Below are 27,348 nucleotides of genomic sequence, written 5' to 3'. Positions count from 1 at the left end.
AATATGATGGGAAAAATAAACCTTTTAAAAGGTGAGAAAGAAAATAATCAAATTAATATATTGTAAATGCCTCAAGGGTTGTAATAGATTCAAATTATGTAACTAATAAGAATATGTTTTTATAAATTGTGCAGTATTATGAAAAAGCAATGTAGTAAATTTTTCTAAGTCCTGATTTCTCCTTTTTACTTGGAATTAATAAGTCTGATGTCTTTAGGTATGTTTAGTTTCAGAATTTTATTTTAAAGGGATTTTTGTGGCATAACATAATATCTGTGGTATTCTTACTGAAGTCATTTATAATGGTCAAATTCTAACAATTTTTGCAACAAGATTTTATTACATTTTCCGAAGAGATAGAAAAAGTTTACATTACATACCATTTTGGATTTGTATTTTTACATTTTCATAATAGTTTACTGCAAATGTTAGTTTCAAAGAAAATTTAAGGGATATTATAAAGCAGTTACAAAGTTCTTTACAATAAAATTCACGATAAAAATAATTTTTTTCAAGTTGAAAATTTATCAAAAGGTATACATAGATTATAAATATATTTTGGCAATATGGTGGATTTAAGGGCACTTTAAAAGTTGTCTAGTTAATGACTACAGATATGACATGTCTGATGAAAGTCAATCTGTAAGTCTTAATCAATGATCATTTCTTGCTGCTTTAACATCGAAGTAATTTATTAAAAAAATCCATGAGTACTATGAAGAGTTTGATGTCCTCACAAAGATTCTTTTATAAGTTCGGCTAATCTCTGGAAGGCCTAAAATAGAAAATAGATAAGAATTAATGAAAGTAGGGTGCTATTTAGGAAAAGTTTGTCAGAATATTAAAAATTCAAACAAAGAATATCCATCTAAGGGTGAGATAAGGCAATGAAAACCAAGTTTAACATCAGTTTTATCATGGTCAGATGCCATCAATGTCATAATATATGTACATATAAGCAGATCAGATTCCCAGGATTTTTATTTTGTTGTTCTTGTGGCCCTCAAGGTCACCACTATTGATTTTCTCTACACCACATACTATTTTTTCATGTAATCTCTCACCTGCATATACTGGTACATTATATATAGTTGAAATTGTCCAGATCTATTATATAAAAAAAATAAACCCTTGCCGAGTGGCTCAATTAGTTGGAGCATCACCCTGTATATGTGGGTTCGATTTGGTCAGGGCTCATACCTAGGCTGTGCGTTCGATCCCTGGTTGGGGCACCTACAGAGGCAGCCAATTGATGTTTTTCTCACATCAATGTTTCTCTTTCTCTCTCTATCTTTCCCTTCTTCTCTCTCTAAAAATCAATAAAAACATATCCTTGGGTGAAAATGAAACAAAAAAAAATAAAACATATGAAAAGCATATTTAAGGACACGAGGAAGCAAATAAAAAGAACACACAAAGAACCAATCCATCTGCAAAGACAGGTACCAACTCATTTTGAGGTTAATGGCACAATTCAATTTATGGGTCTTCTGCTTGGATTCCAAGACATATAGTTCTGAGGAACTTGTTTCTTTGCTTCTTATTATTTTGGTTAAAGCTAGACTTTGTGATTAATTTGAGAGTATTATTCTCTTTGACTTGCTGATATTTTTTTCCTCAATGAGAGAGACTGGCCTCAATTTGCACTTTGGGCTCATGTTAATTCTATGAAGGAAGGAAAGAGATTTTTTTCATTATATACTGGTGATCAATGAACACTATTTAGTAGGTCTGAAAACTATTCTTGAAAATAAAAAAATTAAACTCCAACTCAGTCTCTTCATTTGTCTATAGAAGTCTAGTAACAAAATAAATATATCTTTTTATGGTAGTTCATGACTTTTTAACTAATACTTTTTCCCCCCCAGAAAACCAAGACATTAAAGCATATTGTAACTCACAAAATGAACACATGCACCAAAAAACAGAATTGAGCCCTGGCCAGTGTCGCTCAATGCTTAGAGTGTTGGCCCATGCACTGAAGGGTCACAGGTTCAATTCCCGGTCAAGGGTATGTAACTGGGTTGCAGGTTCGATCCCTGGCCCCATTGGGGCACGTGTGGGAGACAACAAATAGATGTGTCTCTCTCGTATCAATGTTGCCCTCTCTCTCTCCCCCATCCTCTCTCCCTCCCTTTCTTCTCTCTCTAAAAAATCAATGGAAACAATACCCTCAAGTGAGGATTAACAACAATAAAATAGAATTGATATCTAGTGTTACGCTGAAGAGAATACTGTACTTACTACATCCATTTGTTCTGGAGAAGCCAAAGAGAAGGATGCTCTAAAGTAAGGGCTAGGAGCTGAGCTGTCAATGTAGAAAGCATTTCCAGGAACCATTAATATCTAAGAGAGTTTATGGAAAATAAGCGACATACCATTAGAGAAAAACTGAAAGAAAATATAGGTAAATCAAATCTCAGAATGGGGAAGGACTTTTTAAAATTAAAGACAATTAAAGAAATCACAAGGAAAAAATAATTTTATGTAAAAATCCTGTATATCATACAATAAACAAAAATAAACACAGAGAAACTGGAAAAATGTTTACAATAAATATGGCAAATGCTATATCTTCTCCACATATAAAGAATGCACAGAGCCCTGGCTAGTTTGGATCAGTATTTAGAGCATCGGCCTGTGGACCAAAGGGTCATGGGTTCGATTCCCAGTCAAGGGCACATCGTACCTCAGTTGCAGGCTGGATCCCTGGCCCTGGTCAGGGTGCATGAGGAGGCAACCAATTAATGTGTCTCTCTCATGTTGATGTTTCTCTCTCTCTCCCTCACTTCCTCCCTCCCCTCCACTCTGCCTGAAAATCAATGGAAAAAATATCCTTTGGTGAAGATTAAAAAAAAAAAGAAAAGAAAGAAAGCACAGAAACAGAAGAAAAACACTAGAATTCTATTTTTTATGGGCAAAGGGCAACTTACAAAAGAAATAGAAACAGTAACAACCATGAATAAATGTTTAACCTAACTAGAAAACTAAGTTCCAACAATGAGATACCATTTTTAAGTTATCAAATTTGGAAGTGACTTTTAAGCTGGAATCTGAAAGATAGGTAGGTGTTGGCCAAACAAAAAGTAGGGGAAGAATATTTTAGGGAGATGATACAGAGTGTAAAGGCCCCGAGAGGGGAAGAAAAGAACTGAAAGAAGGTAAAAAAATTAATATATAAAGCAAAGGAATAAAAATGTTGAGTAAGTGTGTCAAGATGCAGTGGTGAGAACCACTGTGGTTCTTGATGACCACTGTGGCAGACAGCTCCCTGTGGCAAAGTACATTTCCTCTGCCTCCTGGGCAACAAGTGTATTCTACTGGTATTCCCCAGGCTCTTTCTAATTATATGTGGACACATGATTGAATCCTAGTCAATGGGTGTGAAGTTATGTGTGCTACGTCTAGGCCTGATCCATAAAATTCTTCCCCTGTGTGATCCACCATGCTCTTTCCATTTTGTAGCCATGTGGACTCTATGTGTTGGAGATGGAAGGAACCAGGGTCTCTAAATCACTGCTTGGAGTACAGTTGCCTAAAAATCAGTTACTTGAAAATTTTATGTGAGTCAGAAATAAACATCAATTATGTTAAATCTTTAAGATTGTTATGTAGTACAATCATGATATTCGAAAGTATTAGTAACTGCTTGTTGTTACATGGTACAAGTCTGGGCACTGTCTGCTAAGGTAAGAGGAGTAGAGAATGGAATGATTAGGGCAGTGATGGTGAACCTATGACACGCGTGTCAGCACTGACACACGTAGCCATTTCTGATGACACGCGGTGCTGAGGCGGCCGCATGCCGAGGATGAAACATTTGCTGCTCCTGAGGATGAAACATTTGCGAAATAATGTTTTTTCCTCAAAGTGACACACTACCCGAATTATACTCAGTTTTTTGGCGAAGTTTGACACACCAAGCTCAAAAGGTTGCCCATCACTGGATTAGGGGCACTCTGGGGAAGAGATTTCAAGGCAGAAGATAGGTTTTTGTGTCCTTATTAACAATAAAATGAAAATCATTTTTCCCAATTTAGCCGAAAAGTTTTGGGATGTGCTAGAAGCAAATTGCTGTAAGAGAAGGAGGGAGTGGTAAAAGTCTCTCTGCAACATGACCAAAGTCTGAGCTAAGGCAGTGGTGATAAAGTTGGAGATTATTTAGAAAAATAAAGGTACAGGCAACAGGATATATGGAATAAATGAAGAGGCCTGGAAAAAAGTGCAATAAAATATGAAGTCAATATCCTTAGCATGTAGGATACATACAAATAGCCACTTATCAAATGTTCTTAAAGATAATGGCATTGATAGAAAACCAAAGAGAATATAAAATTGATTTGTTATACTAAAATGTATTTTTTAAAAATAAACCAGTTAAATATTTATTAAGTACCTACTGTGTGCTGTTACTAGGATTAGAACAATGCATAAAACATGAGTCTTTCCCTCCAGTAAGACAGTTAGAATGAATGAGTGGGGCTAGCCCAGAAATCCAGCCAGTTGCCAGGTCTAACCTTTAGACTGCTTCATCTCTTATGCACTAGCAGGGCACTTTGCCACCATCAACACAATCTGTTCTTTTGTATCATTTATCCTATTGCTTCACGACAAAAACTGATACTAGAAATAGGTCTTAGTGTTTACAAAAGACTGATAGACATGGTAAGGGAATTAATTAATGGAGAAAGGATAATTTATTTGGTAAATTGGAAAGTTACACAGAAAAATACTTGGATTTCTGAGATTACTCATTGCCCCTGAATGAAATCTAAATAGCCTTATGATTTAAGTACAAAGGGAGAATTAAAAAACATAGAAGAAATCATCATGGGCTAATTTGAAGTAAAAACAGAGGATAGAAACTTTTGTGTGTAATTTAACCATGTAAAATAATTGTACTAGTGTAGCTAAAATATCAGCTATATACAGGCTCTTCAAGGAAATATACCACAAATGGTCATAAAATCTGGGTGGTGAAATTAAGCTATTTAAAAATTTTTCATTATATTTTTCTAAGTTTGCTACCATGTATATGGTTTACTTTCATAATTGGGGGGGGAGGGCTCTATTTTAAATACTAATGGCTAATACCTATTGAGCATTTACTAGTCTAAGTGCTTTATATATATTTACTAAATTATCGTAACAACCTTATGAAGGAGAAAGTCTCATTATTACTAAAACTCAGGGAGGGTAACTTACTCAAAGCCACACATCCAGTCAAGGGTGGAACTGGGATTCAAACCCAAGGAGTTTGACTCCAGGGACTGTGCTCTTAGCCATTAAACCAACCAGTAGCTGAGATCAATGACTATATTTCCATTAATTTAGACCAGAATAATAATTATGTAACCCCAGAATCTTTTATGATTTTAATAATGAGATAACATATCTGATATTAAAACATTATGAGTTGGGGTGGTAGGCAATGATAAACATCTCTCTCCATTTTTATTTAAGTAAGAAATTACATTAAAGAAACAGTATAACTATTTCTGCCTTTTTACCTCTTTCTTAATGGCTTTTTCTTCAACCAGTTTTTTTACATCAGAAATGCCCTTAATTTTAAACCATACAAACATCCCAGCAGTAGGAGCATGCCATTCTGCCAAACCTATAAATAGAAGAAGGTAATAAATATCTGCTGAAGCTATATTTGATATCACATATCATTTAATGACATAATTGCAATGACTATAAACTAGTATTTCCATAAAAGTTCCTTCAGTGATAGCATTTTAAAAATATAATTTTATGAGTCCTGAAGATAGATGGTCTGAGTTTTATTTCAAAAAGTGAGTAAGCCCTGGTCAAGTAGCTCAGTTGGTTAGAGCGTCATCCAGATGCTCCGGGGTTGCAGGTTTGAGCCCCAGTCAGGGCACAACCAATACTCAGACAGTGAGTGCATAAATAAGAGGAAAAACAAATTGATGTCTCTCGCTCTCTCTCAAAAAAAAAAAAAAAAAAAGTGAGTGAGAAAGGGGGTGAAGGCAGGGAGGGAGACTCGTGTGTGCCTATTTACAATTTTAGTCAGACTTAGGGTGGCACAAGAAGTCTAGTGTCTATGTCTACTTCCTTTAGTTAGAACCATACCTGAGCTAAATATGACTCTTTCAATTTTAGAAGAGGATTCTTCAACTCTTTCTAGATTCTTCCAGTGTTTCAATAAATGCTATTATTTATGTAATAGTTTAGAAGTCCCATGGATGAAAGTTTTTATCAGAACATAATTAATTATGAAAAGAAGTACTTAAAATCAGGAATTCCAGTTGCATTTGTAGGCTTTATGCTTCATTGAGTATTAGGATAGAGAAACCAAGAAGGAAGGATAATTATTTTGACTTTAATTATTATCTTTTTGTTGCTGTTAATTAAAACCTTTCTTCAGCTCCACTGTACAAAATGGTAGAATAGTACTCTTTATAAAAAAAAATTATATTTTTATCAATACTTCATAGGAAATAAGGTATGACAGTACTAAGGAATTGATATATTTTGCTTACTATTATTCATACCAGAGGTATTTTTCACGATATAATTAAAGCCATGTAATTCATTTTACTTTCTTATTTTTAATAGAAAATTAAACCCACCCTGCAATCAAATTAGCAATAGACAGATAAATGAGGTTAGTGATTAAAAGGCAAATCATTTGTAATGAGAAATCCTCTGTAGACTGTATTAGTATTTTGTCTTTAGATAATCTAGTTAGAAAAAGAGTATGTTGTTTGTTTCACAATTCCTCTTCTATTTAGAGGAAAATTTTGAAATAACTCTAAACAGTTTTGAGTATAGATGTTATTTAGCTTGAACTAACTTATTGCTGGTTGATTATTAGACTGATTGGTCTTTTTTTTAAAGGACAAATTCTTTGCAGCAGATAGGTAGAAATGGGTCAGGGTTTGCAGACTGTTCCTTCTGAGATTATTTATAGGGTAATATTTTATCTGACAAGAATACTCCTGGACTCTTGTTTCTTTCCCCGGGATTATTAACAATACTATGCAGTGTTTATCACCCACTTATATAGGTACTGCTGTTTATCGAAGGACGGGGGTATATGTTCTACTCACCACTTAACCACTTGTCTGCAGCTGTCAGTAATGCATCCTTTTGCTTCCTGTAGTAATCAATAACCCTAGATGAAGAAAACAGTGAAAATGATGTGTTTAGTACACTGACTGTAGAAACTAAGAGGCTCTATAAGAAGCCATTTTCTATCTTGATGAAAATGAATGCCACATAAGGAAATAGAGCATATTTATTTGACTTGTCTGGTGGTAAACTTTTTACCACTATGTTTTTCCCTTTATTGTGGGATAATTAAAAATTGTAAGGCAGAGTCCATTTCTATGTGAAAAACGGGACCTGAAATACCATACCTCTCTATGTGAGCCAAGAAGCCCTCTTCTCCCCACTGGTGCAGAAGCTGTGATACCATGAGCTGAAAGAGGTAGGACAATAGCAGGTGTCATGCTTCATCCTCTACAGTGTGTTTTCTGCCAGTCACTCTTGAGTATAGGTAAACCATCATAAGAAAATAGAACAAGCTGGCCCAAGCTTTAGTCAGTCAGTGATTTAGAATAAATGTTAATAACAAAGACGAGGATAATAAAGTGACAAATATTTATATAGAACTTGCTGTGCCAGAAACTATTGTAATGCATTAAAGTATTTTAGCGAACTTAATCTTGTAATAACCTCATTAGGCAGGTTATTATTTCTATTTTACTGATGGGAAAATGAGGCACAAGGGTTGTTAACTTTCCTGAGGTCACAACAGCTCGTCACAGAGCCTGGATTCGAGTCAGAGGGCCCAGCTCCAGATCCATGCCATTAATTACCACACTGCACTTCCTCTCTAAATATAAAAAACACATAGTAGTTGTAATTACTATGTGTAAACACATAGTAGTAGAAAATTACATAATATATTTGGAGATTTTCTATCTAAAATGGAAGTTCTAAATGTCATGAATGGATAATGAAGTTTTGTTAGTAACAAATACCAAAGGGAGAGAGAGAGAAAGAGAGAGAGAGATTCCCAAATATGATAAAGTACTTTATGGAATGTAAAATATCAAACAAACATCCTATTCTACATAAATTCTTCTATGCAATTAGGTAGCATTTCTATCCTTAACATCTAATTCTATGGTTGCATTAGGAATGGAGCCAATAATTAATCAAAGCTTGTGAGGAAATTTACACATTCTCTAAAATTAACTTTTTAAAAATTAAAGTACATACCAACCAGTGTCTTTAGGACAGGTTAGCACATGTACAGTGAAGGCAATGAGTCATTAGACAGGTTTGCAATTCTTGTTCTCATTATAAATTTTAATACAAAGAAGCCCAAATTATATTATTGCATCAAGCCCAGATCCATTATGTGAAGTTCAACAGATTTTATGAGTTCCTAGGCTGGATGTGAGGGACAGCAGAGGAATAAGATAGCCCAACTCTCATGGAGTTTAGTCTATGCCACAAAATAACACCAGATTAATTTGATTCTCATCTATAATAATAAAAGCGTAATATGCTAATTAGACCGGATGTCCTTCCAGAAGTCCTTCTGTCCTGGATGAAGCTGGGGCTGCGAGGGAATCCCGTTTCCCAGGTGCCTGCCTGTGGCCGGAGGTAAACCCAGGTCCCGGGTGCCAGAGGGAAGCCGGTGCCAGGGGAAGGAAGGCCTATTCTTGCACAAATTTTGTACATCAGGCCTCTAGTTTGTCTATAAGAGTAAATGCCTACAGTTCCAGGTTTGCTGACTCAGTACATACTGGAACTAGAGATTCAATATCCGTGATTTCCCTGTCTGGCACCTTAACTCAAACTTACTTGTCAAGATCTATTTTCTATTCTTATCTAATTAATTTTTTTTTCTGTTTCCTAAATTGTCCTTACCTGTGTAAAAGTACTGGTGTGCAATGTTGAGACTTGTGTGTGTAAAACAACTCTCTCTATCAAGGGTTTTGGTCCAGTTATAAACCCTATTCTCAACCTGCCCAAAAAAAGAAAAAGAGAGAAAAGGTACAATACCACTGTATTAACAATGAATCCATGACATTTTCCTGATTTCATTAGGAAGAGAGCTGTGGCCTGGGGGAAAATGAACCTAGACAATGAAAACATCCTGATAAAATTAACTGCTTCTTATTTAAAATTCAAGTGTACATTTAAAACATAATGCAAGTCTGACTAAGCATTTCTAAATGTGCTCTTTCATATATGAAACCCCAAACCTGACCAGTTCCTCTACAACTTCCGATGAATGCCCAGGTTCCTTTGACGACGAGATGGACAGAGAGAGAAAAGTCCTATATTCATATTAATAATTTAACTGGTGTTTTAAGGCAAGTAGAATGCAAGCATCTTAAATGAGAATTGCTTGGACAGAAAGCTACTGAGGCACAGTTTCTATCTCGGTTAGATCCAGTCTGAAGTTAGAGACACTGAGGACAGCCTTACCCAGAGGACAGAACTTTGGAGAAAGAGTCCGCTCGGATGACACGCCCATCAACGTCCATGGAAAGAAACGTTGGTGCCCAGGGCTTGACATGGAAAAGATAAACACTGTCTGAGAACTCTGTTAGTGACTATGTAATTCCTTCATGTAGAGACTGGAAAGGACATGGATTCAAATAACAGTAGCACAACCATCTTTTCCATTACCTTTATCCAAACCCTTTAAAATGGAATAAAAACAGGGATGCGTGTTCTTTTATTAGAATCTGCCTGTCTTCATGACTTTTCTGCCAAAAAACGCGCACACAAGGTTTTACTCATTTGCTCAAGATCCATTATTATGAATTTGCCCCAAGGGTTGAAGTCCAAGATGAACAGATTTAGAGGAAGAAAAAAATATGGGCCTTGCTGAGAACCAAGGTGCTGAAATCCTATAAGGTCCACATGATGCCCGGCTGGCCTGATTGTTGGAATAAAATGCATCTGAATACAAAAAGAAAAACTAGTTTGGATAAGCTATAAGCAGAAGGGACCAGCAGCATTCAGGATTGTTTATAGAAAGAATGCTGCCTCTTAGAATTAGAAAGATACAAAGATGAGAGCAAAGCTGAGAAATGTAGTCAACATGAAATACTGATTTCAGTATTTACTTAAGAAGTAGATGCACAAGAAAAGGGGGCATGATCATGTTGAGAGTGGGATGGAGGTTGGCAGACATGATATTCATTCAGGCAATACATATAGGAAAATCAAGAGTTTTTCTTTTCTGTAGATTTAAAGAAGGAACCAAGTCCAGGTATATGTTCTCTACAGCGCTGAGAGCAACTAAAGATAGTGTTTGATTTTGAAAAATCAGGCATTGGAATCATGTGTCACTACTATGTTCATGAGGAAAGAATGATTATAGAAAGTGGCATACATATAGAGTGGGAAGGAAACTTAAAAACCTATTCTTTTGCAGGTACTATCCAGGACTTTCATGACAGGACTGGCAAAAGTGTCCTGTTGCCAGTAACACATTATCTATGTCCATAATGGACATCACTCATTGAGCACAGCCTTTCTCTTTCAGCTTGAACATCCTTCCAAATCCTTCTCAGATATCATGCCAGTCAACTACTATTAAGAGACTGTAGTTGATATATCACATAAACAAATTGAGAGATAAAAATCACATAGCTATATCAATTGATGCAGAAAAAGCATTTGACAAAATCCAACACCCTTTCTTGATAAAAACTCTCAGCAAAGTGGGAATAGAGGAATCATACCTCAACATAATAAAAGCCTTATCCAACAAACCTACAGCCAACATCATACTCAATGGACAAAAACTAAAACCATTTCACCTAAGAACAGGAACAAGACAGGGATGCCCACTTTCACCACTCCTATTTGACGTAGTACTGGAAGTGCTAGCCGTAGCAATTAGACAACAAGAAGAAATAAAAGGTATCCAAATTGGAAAAGAAGTAAAATTGTCATTATTCGCAGATGACATGATACTGTACTCCCAAAGACTCCATCAAAAATTTACTAGATTTAATAAATGAATTCGGCAATGTAGTAGGATACAAAATTAACATCAAGAAATCTATGGCATTTAAAAAAATATATTTTATTGATTTTTACAGGGAGGAAGGGAGAGGGATAGAGAGTTAGAAACGTTGATGAGAGAGAAACATTGACCAGCTGCCTCCTTCACACCCCCTACTGGGGATGTGCCCGCAACCAAGGTATATGCCCTTGACCGGAATCGAACCTGGGACCTTCCAGTCCACAAGCCGACGCTCTATCCGGTTTCGGCAGCATTTTTATATACAAACAGTGAACTTATGGAAAGAGAGATTTAAAAAGAAATCCCATCTACCATTGTACCAAAAAATTTAAGATACCTAGGAATACACTTAACTAAGGAGGTAAAAGCCCTGTACTCAGAAAACTACAGTACACTGAAAAAAGAGATAGAGGAAGACATAAACAGATGGAAGAACATACCATGTTCATGGATTGGTAGAATCAACATCATTAAAATGTCCATACTACCCAAAGCAATCTATAGATTCAATGCACTCCCCATTAAAATACCAATGGCACATTTCACAGACCTAGAACAAACTCTCCAAAAATTCATCTGGACTAAAAAAAGACGCCGAATAGCTGCAACAATCTTGAGAAAGAAGAACAAAGTAGGATGGGTCTCAATACCAGATATCAAGCTGTATTACAAAGCCACTGTTCTCAAAACTGCCTGGTACTTGCATAAGAACAGACACATAGACCAATGGAATAGAATAGAGACCCCAGAAATCGACCCAAACCACTATGCTCAATTAATATTTGACAAAGGAGGCAAGAGCCTACAAAGGAGTCAAGACAGTCTCTTCAATAAATGGTGTTGGGAAAATTGGACAGATACATGCAAAAAATGAAACTAGACCACCAACTTATACCATATGCAAAAATAAACTCAAAATGGATAAAGGACTTAAATGTAAGATGAGAAACCATAAAAATCTTAGAGGAATCCACAGGCAGCAAAATCTCAGACATATCCTGAAGCAATATCTTCACTGATACAGCTCCTAGGGCAATGGAAACTAAAGAGAAAATAAACAAATGGGATTACATCAAAATAAAAAGCTTCTGCACAGAAAAAAAAAAATCATCAACAAAACAACAAGAAAGCCCACTGCATGGGAGAACATATTTGCCAATGTTATCTCTGGTAAGGTTTAATCTCCAACATTTACAGGGAACTCATACAACTTAACAAAGGAAGATAAACAACCCAATCAAAAAATGGGCTATGTACTTAAATAGATACTTTTCGAAAGAGGACATAAGGAAGGCCAAGAGACATATGAAAACATGCTCAAAGTCACTAATCATCTGAAAGATGTAAATCAAAATGACAATGAGGTACCATCTCACACCTCAGAATGTCTATCATCAACAAATCAACAAATGACAAGTGCTGGTGAGGATTCAGAGAAAAAGGAACCCTCGTGTACTGCTGGTGGGAATGCAGACTGGTGCAGTCACTGTGGAGAACAGAATGGAACTAAAAATGGAACTCTCATTTGACCCAGTGGTCCCACTTCTAGGAATATATCCCAAGAAACTAGAAACACCAGTCAGAAAGGATATATACACCCCTATGTTCATAGCAGCACAATTTACACTAGCTAAGATTTGGAAACAGCCTAAATGCCCATCAGCAGATGAGTGGATTAAAAAACTGTGGTACGTCTACACAATGGAATACTATGCTGCTGTAAAAAGAAAGGACCTCCTACCATTTGCAACAGCATGGATGGACCTGGAGAGCATTATGCTGGGTGAAATAAGCCAGTCAGAGAAAGATAAATATCACATGATCTCACTCATTTATGGAATATAATGAACAACATAAACTGATGAACAAAAACAGATCCAGAGACAGAGAAGCATCGATCAGACCGTCAAACCTCAGAGGGAAGGTAGGGGAAGGTGGGGGTGAGGGGCAGAGATCAAACAAAGGACTTGTATGCATGCATATAAGCCTAACCAATGGACACAGACCCCAGGGGGGTGAAGGCATGAGTGAGGGGGGGGGATTGTGGGGGGATAAGGACACATATGTAATGCCTTAATCAATAAAGAAAATAAAAAGAGACTACTAGTAGTTGAGGCCTAGCTGGTGTCTTCAGTGGTTAGAGCATTGGTCCTAACTGAAGGGTCATGGGTTTGATTCCCAGTCAAGGGCACATACTTGGGTTGTAGGCTCAATACCTGGCCTTTGGGGGTGCAAGTGTGGAAAGCAATTACTCAATGCATCTCTCTCATGTCGATGTTCCTCTCTCTCTTCTCCTTCCTCCCTGCCACTCCCTGTAGGAATCAATGAAGAAAATATCCTTGGATGAGGAGTAACCAAAGAGGGAGAGGGAGAGAGAGAGAGAGAGAGAGAGAGAGAGAGAGAGAGAGAGAGAGAGACTGTAGCTGATACCCTAGAGGAAACCCACTTTAGATCCCTGGTACGATGATTAAGGAACTATGCACTAGGATCTGGAGTTCAAGACCATTAGCCCTAACTTTCTCTCTCCAAATGTATGGTAGAGAGAGCCAGATACTATTTTTAAGGTAAGTAATTTCTGGAAAGAGCTGTAATACAAGAAATGAAAAGTACTAATCCCATAGTAAAACTAAAAGACTATAAACGTTTAAGTGGTAGCAAATTAACAATCCTTTTAAAAATTCCAACGTAAATGTGGATTAGCAGCCAGGTTAAACTCAAAGGCAGGGCAATAACTAACAACAATTTATCTTTTAATTGTGAAACAACTTCACATTGTTACTTACCTTGTTGAACTGGAGAAAATAGTAAGGATCATCTTCTATTATGAGAAAATCATATTTTCTTGCAAGCTAAAAAAAAAAGGTTAAAATAATACAATTATTTCTTAAGAGCTATCTAAAATTAAAAGTATTTGGAATCATAATTCTTTGTACTCATTCATTCAAGAAGCTATTGAGTGCCTATTGCCTAGACAATGAAGATAAAGAGATAAAGCTCCAAAAGCTCTTGTTCTCATGGAACTTACATTCTAGTGGGAAAGACAGAATATACATAAGCCAATGGATCATGGACAGAAGAAATATTGGATGGGGGACTTAAAGGCTAGGTGAAACATTAAACAGGGTGATGAGAGAGAGAGAGAGAGAGAGAGAGAGAGAGAGAGAGAGAGAGAGAGAGAGAGAGAAGCTATTTCAGATAGAATCATGGGGAAGCCCTTCCTGACAAGATAACACAGGATCTCAGAATGACAGGAGGGAGCCAGTTGTGCAATTATCAAGGAAGAAGCTTATAGACTGAGGGATGAGCAAGAGCAGAGACCCTTGGGTGAGACAAAAATTTTGCATATTAGAGAGAAGGCCAGTGGGCTGCAACAATGATGGTAAGAGCCTGAGAACAGCTGACCAGGTCACCTAGCTTTTGGATTTTATGTTAAATGCAAGGGGAAGCCACTGGAGGCCTGTAAACAGGAGGACCATGAGACTGGCTTTTCATTTACATTTCAGCAGGGGAGGGACATGAGTGGCTGCTGAGTGAAGAATGGTTAGAGGTCAAGAGTGGAGGGCAGTGGGGGTGATGAAACATCCCAGTAGACCAGCAAGGGAAGAAGTTGGTGTCTGAGAAGATGGTGAGAGCAGTGGTGGTGGAGGGAAACAGATGGATTGGGATAAATACATCGTCAGTAGAGTCCACAGAATGGATTGAATGTAGTGGGTCGGGGGAGGAGAGGGGGAAAAAGAGGAATAAAAGACAGTGGATCATATGGCACAGTGTATGGAGATGAAGAATGGGAGGGGTTGTGAATGAGAGGTTTGGGGTGTGGCTGGCCAAAATCAAGAGCTCTGTGTGGCTAGGTTAGGTTGGAAATGCCCATTAGACATTTACATGGGATGCTGGATACAGAAGTTGGATAGAGAAGTCTGGAGTTTAGGCATCTCCATCATAGAATGCAACTTACAGACACAGAACTGGATGAGTGTTGGAGCCAGGAGTGCATGAAAAATAAGAATACAGTAAAAGGAATTGTTTGAAATCTTTCTTATGATTCCACTATAATGATTAAATTCTATATTACTTTAACATAGGGTTGGTACTTATTTTGAAAAACGATTTGTAGTAAAGGCTAGGGATCATAGTCAGGTACATAAAAAAGACTTTACAGAAAGACATATTTGCTTGATACTTTAAAAAATGTTTATGGTGTAAAGCTTAGGCATTGTTGTCAGGTCCCTAAAATAGACTATAAAAGGCATATGCCTCTTATTTTCAAAGAATTTCTTTGTAAATTGAAATGACAATGAGCAATAAAGAAAAGAGACACGTTGGAAATACAAATATAAAATAATGAAAACCTAATAGTGGGGTCAAATATTAAACAACCTCATAGAATTTAACATCAGACCAAGAATGCTATTTCTTTTTATGAAAATATCAAAGGGAAAGAAAAATCTCAGAGTTAACAAAGGATGTAGTATATTCTTTTGTTTAAATTTATTAGGATTCTTGGCATAGAAGACTTCCTCTTATTAAAAATTATCTCCCTTGAAAGCAAGAGGCAAATAAGAAAGGAAACTTGCATAGTACTCTTCTAAAAGGTCAAAAAGAAATAGGAACATAGCCACGTAACACATTCTTTTAAAATACCTCATAGATTTCTTTTTTGCGGTTACTTGTTAATGAGTTTCCAGTAGGGTTGTCGCCATTTGGGACAGTATAAAGAAATTTGGGGGTGTTTTTCTCGGGGTTCTTTGAATCTTCTGGTTTCCATTTGGAAAGTATTTCTTTGAGGGAGTCTGGAATAATCCCATATTCATCACTGGAAACATTAATCATGTTGCAGCCCAGTGGCCGCAGCTGTTGAGCACATAGAAAAAAAAAAGAAAGCCCAAGATTCAGATCTGATTACAAAATATGCCATTGATTCTTCTCATAACTAAGAATGTTACCCTTGATGCCCTTGAACATATAACCTGCTGTCGGCTCTACCGCCACAGGGTTTAGGTTGTATATTCTAATTCTATTGTTGCCCTGGGCCAGATTCCATTACTGTTCAAGAATATCCCCTGTCAATTTCCAGAGTAAGGATCCTACTTCCTTGCTCATGTATGTCAGGCGTGGCCATGTGTCTTGCTCTGGCCAATAAATTGTGGGCAGAAGTGATGTGTGTTCCTTCCAAGAAGAAACTTCAAAATCCAGCTTGTGGTTCTCTCTTTCTCTTTTCCCGCTGCTGTAAGACTCACAATGTTCCAGAAAGAGATTACTTCTGGCAACCTGGGGCTTGAGGAAAAGATGACATGGACCACAGCTACAGTGCCTTGCAGTGGACATGTAGAGGGGGAGAGAAGTAAGTCTGTGTAGCTGTAAGCCATCGAGACACGGATCATTTGTTCCACAGCACAGCCTAGCCTCTTTTGGTTGAATTATCATGATACGTATAATTAGAACTGGTTCATAAGGTAAGTGTTTATTAATAATTTTTTTTTCACAGAGCAAATTAATGCCATAAAGCATCTGTTATGCAAATATATAAAATAGGTATGAGCAGAGGTGATATTCAAAGTGTTTAATAAGTGGTGTAGCAATGGGTACATCAGATTCATCTGAAGGCTATAAGGGATCTAGAGGCTCCCTGCCATTCCAGCATTAATTCTGTGTAATGGGAGGTTCAGGGTATCTCAGGAGAGGGGCCAGGAAAGCCAGCGGGAGTCCAGGGCAGCAGCTTACCAAGGAGTGTGGAAGTATTTCAATATTTTTCCAATGGTTAATGCTGAACTGACAAGTAGTGTCCTTGCTTATAGATATGAGTTTATAAAAATTTATGGACTATTATTCATGGATGAAAACACACATTTAAAAAATCAGAAATTAAGAAATAACAATAATTGAGTGAGGTTCTCAGAAAAAGTTTTCAAAGAATAAGCTAACACTCTTTTTAGCAGTCAAATGTAGAATTGTGTACTAAGTGGGGATAATCCAGATGCTACTTATGACAAATTTAAATGGTTTTTGATGGAAGGAGACTAGACTTTGGATGGTGAGCACAAAATGCAATATACAGATAATGTATTATAGGATTGTACACTTGAAACTTCTATGTTATTAAGTAATGTCACTCAAATAATTGTAATAAAAATAAAATAAAAGGTCTTAGCTTTCAAATGCACACATACCATGAATAATACAGATCACTATTGGTCCATGAAATGAACACATATTGCTTATTAGCATATATCCTCATAGCTTGGCACATGGTTTCTGTCTGGGTATATGAAAATATTTTACATGTGTGTGCCTATGCTGTTTATGTAGAAATGAGTTTTATATTTGTAGGCATTATGTAATCTTAAGTGTTTGGAGTTTAGGGAAATAGTTAATAATTACTGTCAAATCATTAGGAGAAAGCAATTATTTTACTTTAGTTTTTTTTTAACTGTGGTAAAATCTATATAACAAAAATTTGACTGTTTTAAAATGTATAATTCAGTGGCATTAATTACATTCACAATGTGTGCACCCATCATCACTATCAATTTCTAAAACCTTTTCATCACCTTGAACAGAAACTCTGTACCCATTCAGCAGTAACTCCCCATTCTTCCCTCCCCCAGGCCCAGGTTACTACTAATCTACTTCTGTCTCTATGAATTTATCTATTCTAGATATTTTACACAATATTTGTCCTCTGTGTCTGGCTTCTTTCAGTTGGCATAATGTTTTCAAGTTTTATCCATGTTGCAGCATGTGTCAGAACTTTGTTCCTTTTATAGCTGAATAATATTCCATTGTATATACATACTACGTTTTATTTATTTATACACACATTCATGCACACTTGGGTTGCTCCCATCTTTTGGCTACTGTGCATAATGCTGTAGCGAATGTTTGTGTTTCTGTTTGAGTCCCAGTTTTCAATTTTTTTGGATATATACTAGAAGTGAAATTGGTAAATCACATGATGGTTCTATGTTTAAAATTTTGAGGAACTGAAAAATTGTTTTACACAGTGGCCGCACCATTTTACATTTTCACTAACATTGTACCAGGATTTCAATTTCTCCACATATTTACCAATACTTACTATGTTCCATTCAAAAATAAAAGCCATCCTGGTATGAAATAGTATGTCCTTGTGGTTTTGATTTTCATTTCTCTAATGACTAATGATGTTGAGTATTTTTTCATGTGCTTCCTGGCCATAGGTATATCTTCTTTGGAGAAATGTCTATTCAAGTCCTTTGTCTATTTTTAAATGCATTTGTCTTTTGTTGTTGAGTTATAGGAGGTCTTTATATATTCTGCATATTAAGCCTTTATCAGATATATGATTTGCAAATATTTTATCCCATTCTTTAGGATGTCTTTCTGCTTTATTCATAATGTCCTTTGATGCTTCAGAGTCTTAATTTTTTTTATGAAGCCCAGTTATCGATTTATTTTTATTGTTGTGTTTTTATTGTCATATCTAATAATTTAGTGCCAAATTCAAGGTCAAGATTTGCCCTTATGTTTTCTTCTAAGAGTTCATAGTTTTTAGCTCTTACATTTAGTTCTTTGATCCATTTTGAGTTAAAATTTTATATGGTGTGAGGTAAGGGTCCAATTTCTTTCTTTTGCATGTGGAAATACAGTTGTTCCATTACAATTTGTTGGAGACTTCTTTTCCTATTTAATGGATTTGGTACCTTGGTCAAAATCAGTTGGCCACAGATGTATGGATTTATTTCTGGGTTCCCAATTCTACTCCATTGAAATATATGTCTATTCTTATGCCAATACCATACTGTTTTGATTACTGTAGCTTTGCAGTCGGTTTTGAAATGGGGAAGTGTGAAGCCTCCAACTATGTTCTTCTTTTTCAGGATTCTTATAGCCTCTTCCAATCCCATGTGAATTTGAGGATTGGCTTTTCTATATCTACAAAAATGCTATTAGCATTTTGATAGGGATTGCATTGAATCTGTAGATCACTTTGGCAGTATTGGCATCTTAATAATATTAAGTCTTCCAACCCATAAATAGGTGATGTATTTTATTCTTTTGGATGTTATTATAAATTTAAAATGTTTTTAAATTTTCTTTTCAGATTGTTCTCTGGGAAAGGAATTTTTATAAAATCAATTATTATTATTATTTGTTAATCCTTACCTGAGGATATTTTTCCATTGATTTTTTAGAGGGAGGGAAAGGGAAGGGAAGAGGCAGAGAGAAACATTGATGTGAGAGTGACTCATAAATTGGTTTGCCTCCCACATGCACCCTGGCTAGGGATCGAGCCTACAACTGAGATATGTGCTCTTGATCGGAATCCAACCCATGACCCTTCAGTTCACAGGCTGATGCTCTACCCACCAAGACAAACCAGCTAGAGCTATAATATCAATTTGATTTCTACTTAGGAATGTTGAGAAAATATGCCTTTCATTAAGACTAGCTAATTGCTTTATATATTTATTTTTGTAAAGATAATATTAAATTTGGATAAAAGAGAGAATCAATGAAATATGAATCAATAGAGCATAAAGATCATCTCATTCAACTCCCCTATTTTAGGCTAGAATTACCTTTGCAACATTTGTGTTCGGTGGCAATCAAGAGTAACTGAGCACCTGAAGTGATGGGAAGTCAGGTAAGGCTGTCAGGTAAGGCTCAGGGAGTCAGGTAAGGCTGATGGTTAGAAAGTTGCTATACTGAGTTGAAATTGTTTCCCTGTAGTTTCCAGCCTTTGATTCAGTCCTCCCAACTTAAGGACATGCACAAGCAAATCTAATTCTTCTGTCACATGGCTAACTTGTATGTATTTGAGGATAATTCTCATGTTTGTTGAGTCTTCTGTTTTGGGGGGAAAAAAGCCACAGTTCCTAAAACCGATCATCATACGGTATAGTTTCCAGTTCCCTATTCACTCTGACTACTCTTCTCTGACTGCTCTAGTTTGCGTAAATATCTATCCTAAAGTGTTGTGCCCCAAATGAACCTAATTCTCAGCAGTGTGTTCTGACCAGTGCACAGCAGAGCCAGATGGTCAGTTCCTCTTTCTGGTTATTATAATCCCATTAATTTATCACTGGAATGGAAAGTCTTAATTATACCATATTAGATTACAGTTATAGTAAATTGACATATAACATGATTATACTTAGGCATATGGCAATTCAAGATGGTAATGAAAAAAATAAATATTTGTAAATTAAATCACATTTCAAGTGAAATATTAAGAAAACTGGACATGATTTTGTACAACCTAATTTAAGCATGTATTCATTTAAATTTGGTAAGAAGTAATGTATAAAGTGGAGGGTATATTTAAATAGTTAATATAGTTTGCGTATGTCATTTATGATTCTCCTGTTTGTAGGTGAAAGACGTTATTTTATTTCTCAGTGGACAGGTCATTCTAATGGTGCAATGGTTTTTTTCTCATTTATTATAAAAAAGAGAGCTGCCTTTTGTAGAAATATATACTCACAGCTTGAAGTGTTCCTGAGTAAACAGGTTCATTTAGGAGGATATTATCTCCACGATTAATGATCATTTCAAACACCTAACAAAAGAAAAATAGGTTGGCTTGCATAGTATTGTTTCCATTCTTAGAACCCCTTCCCTCCACCACCCACCCCCCATTTTAGTTTTAATTCATTAGGATTAAAGAGTAGGAGTTGGCAAATATTCTGTAAAGTGTCAAGAGAGTACATACTTTGTGGGCCATAGTGTCCCTGTGGTAACTACTTTTCTCTGTCTCCGTAGTGAGCAAGAGCCACAGACAATATGTAAACCAGTGAGTGTGGCTAAGCTCCAATAAAACTCTATTTACAAAATCAGATGAAGGCTGAATTTGCTTCTCAAGCCATAGTAGCCAACCTCTGTTCTAGGTTTAGATGAAAAATAACAACTGGTTTGTCTTCCAAAATTCATTTTATCCTCTTATTCTTTCTTTGAAAATGTATTAATATTTACCATAAGCCAGTCCTGTATAAGGTCTGATGATAGAATGATGAACATAATGACATAGTTCTTACCATCATAGAGGTGCTAGTCCAGGAAAGCTAGACACTAATTAAATAACTACTCAAATAAATGTATATTTAAAAGTGATGAATGCTATTAAGTACAGGTGTGCAATGTTGTAAGAGCTCATTGTAGGAGGACTTGGGCATTGAGGAAACTCAGGGCGTTCAGAGAGGGTTTCCCTGAAGAAGTGATGAGTTGGGATAGGGGTGACAATAGGTACATTTTGAGAAACTGAAGCAGAGTGTAAAGAGGAGAGTAGAATGAGATGAGACAAAAGTGGGCAGAAACCATACCATGCAGGCACTATGCCAAGTGAGGCCAGTAAGAATTTTAAGTAGAGTGTGGAAAGGGGGAATCACATGGTCAGATCTGCTTTCTGAGATCATTCTGGCTATAATAACAGGATCAAAGAGGAATGGAATACATGTAGAGAGTTTGGGAAGGTTTTATGATTATTTGGGACAGATAAGAGTAGTCTGAACTAGGGTAATGATTGGATTTGGAGAGGAGAACTGAGAGGTATTTTGGAAGTTAAAACCAACAGAACATGATTATGGACTACAGGGACACAAGGAAGAGGAGGTGTCAAGAATGACTCCTAGATCTTTGGCAATGGAACTAGATAGATGGTGGGAGTGGTGCCATTCACTGAAAAGCAGACCAAAAAAAGTTGTCCATGTCTGAGGAGTGTGTTTTGGTTTGAGGTGTCTTCAAAACATTTTGTGATGATGTCAGGTGGACAGATACACAAATGAACTTGAAAGGAGCTTGGAAGTTACTAGCATATGATTGATCACATGGGTGTGAATGGAAGTACCAAGAGATGATGAACAGATGAAGGGGAGCAGAGGTCCCAGGCCCGAGCCTTGAGGAACTCCAATAAATAATGGCTGTGTAGAGGCCACTGCCACGGAGGCAGGCAGGTGGGCCAGCAGAGAGCTGTTCCATGCGGTGCTGAGAGCACTAGAGGAGGAGAGCGGTTCAAAAGGATGGGGAGGTCAACAGGATTCAAGGATATTTAGAGGTCAAGTAAGACCAGGGTTGAGAAATCTTAGGAGATTTTGCAGTCAGTATGATGCATACTGACATCAATAGAGCCAGACAATAGATCTTTCCAGCCTAATCAAAGGGGTCTATTATGACTAAATCTTACATAAACCACGGAATAATCCTTTCTTGCCTTGTATTGTTCACAATCCCCAGTTCAAGCCTCTCCTTTCTATCATGTTAACAACCTACATCTCTTTTTAAAAAAAGAAATATAACTTTTTTTTATTGATTTCAGAGAGGAAGGGAGAGGGGGAGATAGAAACATCAAGGATGAGAGAGAATCATTGATTGGTTGCCTTCTGCATGCCCCACACTGGGGATTGAGCCTGCAACCCAAGCATGTGCCTTGACTGGGAATTGAACTGAGACCTCCAGTTCATAGGTCAATGCTGAACCACTGAGCCATGCTGGCCGGGTGATAAACACTGTCTTTATAATTATTCAAATTGTGTGCTTACATTTTTTTGGGGGGACACCCTATAGACCTAAAGAAGCACAGCCAGGAGGAAGACAAGATACAAGCAGTGGTGAGCACAGATAATTTGTGTAAGCAGACATGCAAAGGCATCAAATTTCACCTGAGGAGTATCAGGATATGCCCTCTAAAGAATTTAAAAATTATATTGAAATCTCATAACTAAAATAACAGAGAACAAAATGTAACCCAAATCTTTGAGCCAGGTAAAATTAAGAAATGATCACTAATGTTTTTGGTAAGAGTTGAGACCTCGTTTAAATGGGAACCTGTTTGAATGACTCCTAGCTATGAGTCACTGACCATATCTTCTATGTGTAAGAAAAATCAGGTTGGTGGGTGTCTTTAAGTTCCCTGTTTATAATTCTAAGTAAAGCCAAGAAGACTACCAGAAATTCACAAAACATGATCCTCTTGCTTGTCAGTGAGATGACTGTATTCATGGAAATCCTTGATTTTTAATGTGTGGTACCTTTCCTTTCAGACTTACCTTACAAAGGCCTTCTTGGCTGCCAGATGTGACACATATATCCATTTGTCCTTGACTGGATGGATAATGGAGGGTGGGAGGATTATGCAATTTTACTTGTAACTGTTTTAGCCAGGACAACAGCTCTGGGATTCTAAAGCATAAAATGATTTTAAAATTTATAAAAGTAAATGTCAAAATATAGGTAGAGAGGAATTAAATGGTAGCTATATATTAGGTACTTTATACACTCAATTTCAAAATCCTCAAACACTTTTTGCCAATATTAATATTCCCTATTTCAAAGATAAGGTAATAGATGTAGAGATTTAAAAATTCACATAAAGTCAGTCAGCTGATATTTGAATCTACATCTTTCTTAGTCTAAAAACCTATAATCTTTATTTTACAATAGAGCAAACACTTAATAATTGATTCTTTGTTCTACTCAGGAAAATTTCCATAAGCTACTTAGAAATTTAGGACCCAGAAGTTCTTTGTATCATGGAAGGAAAGGCCTATGTATATATTACGTATTTATCCTATATAATAAAAGGCCAATATGCAAATTAACCAAACGGAGGAATGACCGGTCACTATGATGCACACAGACCGCCAGGGGGCAGATGCTCAACACAGGACCTGCCTCCTGGTGGTCAGTGCACTCCCACAGGGGGAGCATCACTCAGTCAGAAGCCCTGAGCCGGCTCACAGCTGGCGAGCGCAGTGGCAGTGGCAGAAGCCTCTCTGGCCTCTGCGGCAGCACTAAGGATGTCTGACTGACGGCTTACGACATCTCCCGAGGGTTCCCAGACTGCGAGAGGGTGCAGACCAGGCTAAGGGACCCCAGTGCATGAATTTCATGCACCGGGCCTCTATCTATATAAAAGCCTAAGTGACCTAACGACCAGTTGCTATGATGCGCACTGACCACCAGGGGACAGACAACACACAGGATAGGGCTCCCTCCTGTCCGGAACAGGCTGCAGGGATCAGATTCCCTCCTGTGTGGATCGGCCTGCAGGGATCGGGCCAAAACCGGCTATCCAACATCCCCCGCGGGGTCCCGGATTGTGAGAGGGCACAGGCCAGGCCGAGGGACCCCTAGTAATTTATATAGATAGGGTGTCCCCAAAGATGCATACACACGCTTTGAAAAATTATAAAGATAGTGTTCATTAAAATACATTTAATTTTCAAAATTGAGCTATCAGATTGTTAAAGTATGTACACATTTTTGGGGATACTCTGTATAAACCTATATTACATCACAATATAGTTTTCCGTCACAGGAACTCTATAAATTATTAGAGGATCAGCTAAGGAAAATCTTAAGGTATGTGTGTTAGCTTGCCTTTAAGAATTAAAGACATTTGAACTGAGGGCAATGTGTTTGCATAGCTGCGAAGGGAACACACTTCTTAGAAAATTGCCCAGCAGTTAAAATTGCTGCTTCCTGGACCATCCTTTTCCTCCCTTCTTCCTCTCTCTCTCTCTCTCTCTCTCTCTCTCTCTCTCTCTCTCTCTCTCTCTCTCTCTCTCTCTCTTTTCAGTCTCAGGTCAATGTAGTACTTTCTTCCAGAAGCCTTTGGACTCTCCCAGTCTTGTAAGGGTGAGAAGTCACCGAGGAGCATTCAATATCATGTTGCTTTTCATTCTTCTTTGAAAACTCTTCCCCAAACCTCCCTAACTGTTGAACACTCCAGTTAAGAAAAAAGACAAGTCACTTTATCAGTGGCCTTTAGGATATTGCTCATGAAAATGAGCCAACAGAACGGTGTTATTTATAGTTACCCAGCACTTTCCGAATACTGAAGGGCTCTCTTCATGATCTGTTCATCAAACTGGATGGTCTTCCCATTGTCTATGGTGATAGCAGCAGCCTTAAAAGGGAACGTGTTTGGGTTTGGTGATCCAGTCGCCAAGGAGATGACAGATTTCGGTGCCCTGCTCTGTATCTCAGCTACAATAAACATGGAAGAGAAGAAAAACTTTCACGGAAAACATTCCTAGTTCAGTATGTTGCATTACACTCAATAACACCGTCCAGTTAAACCATTTCTAGTGATAGGATGCTGATCTAAAATAGACATAAAATAACTCTGTCTGGACCTACATCACCGGTGGCGGAGCTAAGGAATGGAGGTGTCCAACTAAGAAGGCAGAGTGATCAGGGTTATCTAGATAAGCAAAGAGCCACAGTAGCCGAAAACCCTGCTCCATTTAGCCCCTACCTGTCTGTCTAGCTTCGTGGCTCACCCCTTTCTCTCCAATTGACCAGGCCTTCCCCACTCTGCACGCGGCTGCACACTGTGTCTAACCTCTCCTTAGGTCCCGGGAAGAGCCTTTTTAGACAGCACATCCTCTCTCTTACACGGCCAAGTCCCCCAACAGCCTGTTCTCGCTGCTGCTGCTGCTGCTGCTGCTGCTGCTGCTGCTGCTTCTCCGCCTTCAGTTCTAAACCCAGTGCATGTTTGCACACAGAGCCTGACTCACAGTGAGCTTTCACTGTTGAATGAATGCAACCAAACGGTGACTGTAGGCACCACCCACAGCGGCTCCGCGAGCCCCCCCCCCCCCCTCCTCCCGCACTCCGGGGGGAGGGACGCTGCCCCAGCACTCACTATAGACGCGGATGGGAGAAGGCCTTCTGGCTGCGCTCCTCGCGGTGATGAACCGTGCGTAATTCATGTCTCCGATTCCCCAGCACCAAGCACCTTCTTCAGGGGTTGCAGACTAGAACAACCAAACAGCTGCGTCCAGGGCTGCCTCTTCAATCTTGAAAAAGACACCTGGTTGACCCCCAGGCTTAGTCCGGGTCCTCGAGCGCAGGGCTGGCAGAGCGCCTCCGAAACTCCCGGGCTGGAGGCGGCGCTGCGAGCCTGGGTTCTGCTCGGGCCTGGGGCGGGAGGCAAGATTAGCAAAGTCCACCCGCCGAGGACCGGTCCACTCCCTCTCGCGATCCCGCACCCCACGTGCTGCGGCCTCAGCAGAGGCCGAGGCCGCGCCCCCCTCCCGCCCCGCGCCGCAGCCTATAGCTGGCGGGCCGCGCGCACCGCCCCGCCTGGGTCATGGCCCTCGGTGCACTGGGCTGGGGGCGAGGGCGCGCTGCGAGGCGCCTGCAGACCTGGGCCAGTGCCTGAATCAATTCAAAGCGAGTACGACTCTTGACCTTGCGGCTGGGAATCGCTGCTAGGAAGCGTCCCAGTAGGCAAACGCAACCGGCTGGCGATCCTGCGGCAGGGCTCCAAGGAGGGGGGCCCGGAAGTCCCCCGATCCTGATCCGTGAGTACCATCTGGCGGCTGCTGTGGTCCATTGCAGGCCGCGGGCTCCCTGAACTGCATTCAGCCTGGCGTTGGCGGCGCTGCGCAGCTTTTCTGCGCCGGTGGTGACCTGGCTGGTCTCTGACCACTGTTGTGTAAAATACTGTCCTTTTTAAACAAAAACAAAACACAACACAACGATAGGCACTATTCTGGGAAGTCAACGGGGAGCAGATGATTCCCAGTGTCACCTTCTCCAAGAGCTGAGCATTTTAGAGTGAGGGTGGAATGTTGATAACAATTTTGGAAGAATCACTCTGAGGGTCTCCTCAAGTGTTAGAGTGTCTCTCCCCCTTGGGCTTTTTGACCATTCGTATGGCCTTAGGCTCTATGTGTATATCCAAAGAGATTCATCTAGTTGAGCCAAGCACCTGACCCTCTTTTCTTACAGAATAATCTTCCCTACCTTCCACCTCTCACCTCGTCACCCGGTTTTCTCCGTGATTTCTCCTTCCTGAACTACCAACATGGAATGCACAGGGTTTCCATGTGAGCACATGTGAAATGATTTTGAGACGATCTCTCGTATTCCTCAATGGGTATAAAAAAGTCATTTACTTTTAAAAAAACAAATTCAAAACTGGATTCATTCATTCAGTGAACTTTTATTGAGTGCTTCCTGGATGAGTAATGACACTGCCAAAGGGGTAAATAGACTGGTCCAGAGGAGACCTGGCTAACTGTACTTATCTAGGTCACTGCTACAGAAAGATGAGGTAACCAGCGAAATCGCTACGCCAGCAGCTGAGTAACAAGGGAATATCTTCAGTAAAGCTGCTAGAAACCCAAGAGGCAGTAGGGTTCTGGATTCAGAGATTTGAAGCAGTTTAAATCCCACTTGACGGTTTACCAGCTGGATGTCTTTGGCCAACTTAATCTTGGTATGCATCAGTTTTCTCACAGGGCTATTAGCAGGATTAAGTGAGATAATCCACATTAAACTGATCAGCATGGTGGCCGGCACATTGTAAAATCACTCAGTGAATATTAGCTGTT

At 38.5% G+C, this 27,348-nt stretch overlaps 1 protein-coding gene across 1 annotated transcript; it reads right to left on the bottom strand.

The window, feature by feature from the left end:
- Positions 1-254: 254 nt before the first annotated feature.
- On the bottom strand, positions 255-25,972 carry AADAT (aminoadipate aminotransferase). The gene is made up of 13 exons (XM_054717644.1): positions 25,653-25,972; positions 24,823-24,991; positions 23,050-23,182; positions 20,493-20,567; positions 15,671-15,880; positions 13,813-13,878; positions 9,475-9,557; positions 8,911-9,007; positions 7,386-7,447; positions 7,077-7,141; positions 5,511-5,617; positions 2,245-2,346; positions 255-775 (listed from the first exon to the last, which is right to left on the bottom strand). Exons 1-13 carry the CDS (start codon positions 25,717-25,719, stop codon positions 734-736), a joined length of 1,278 nt encoding a protein of 425 aa, XP_054573619.1. The 5' UTR covers positions 25,720-25,972; the 3' UTR covers positions 255-733.
- Between the last annotated feature and the right edge of the window lie 1,376 nt (positions 25,973-27,348).

The sequence above is a fragment of the Eptesicus fuscus genome, chromosome 6 (assembly GCF_027574615.1).
Source record: "Eptesicus fuscus isolate TK198812 chromosome 6, DD_ASM_mEF_20220401, whole genome shotgun sequence".
Classification (NCBI taxonomy): Eukaryota; Metazoa; Chordata; class Mammalia; order Chiroptera; family Vespertilionidae; genus Eptesicus; species Eptesicus fuscus.
The sequence above is the reverse complement of the archived record's forward strand: the minus strand, read 5'-3'. Positions and strand labels throughout refer to the sequence as shown.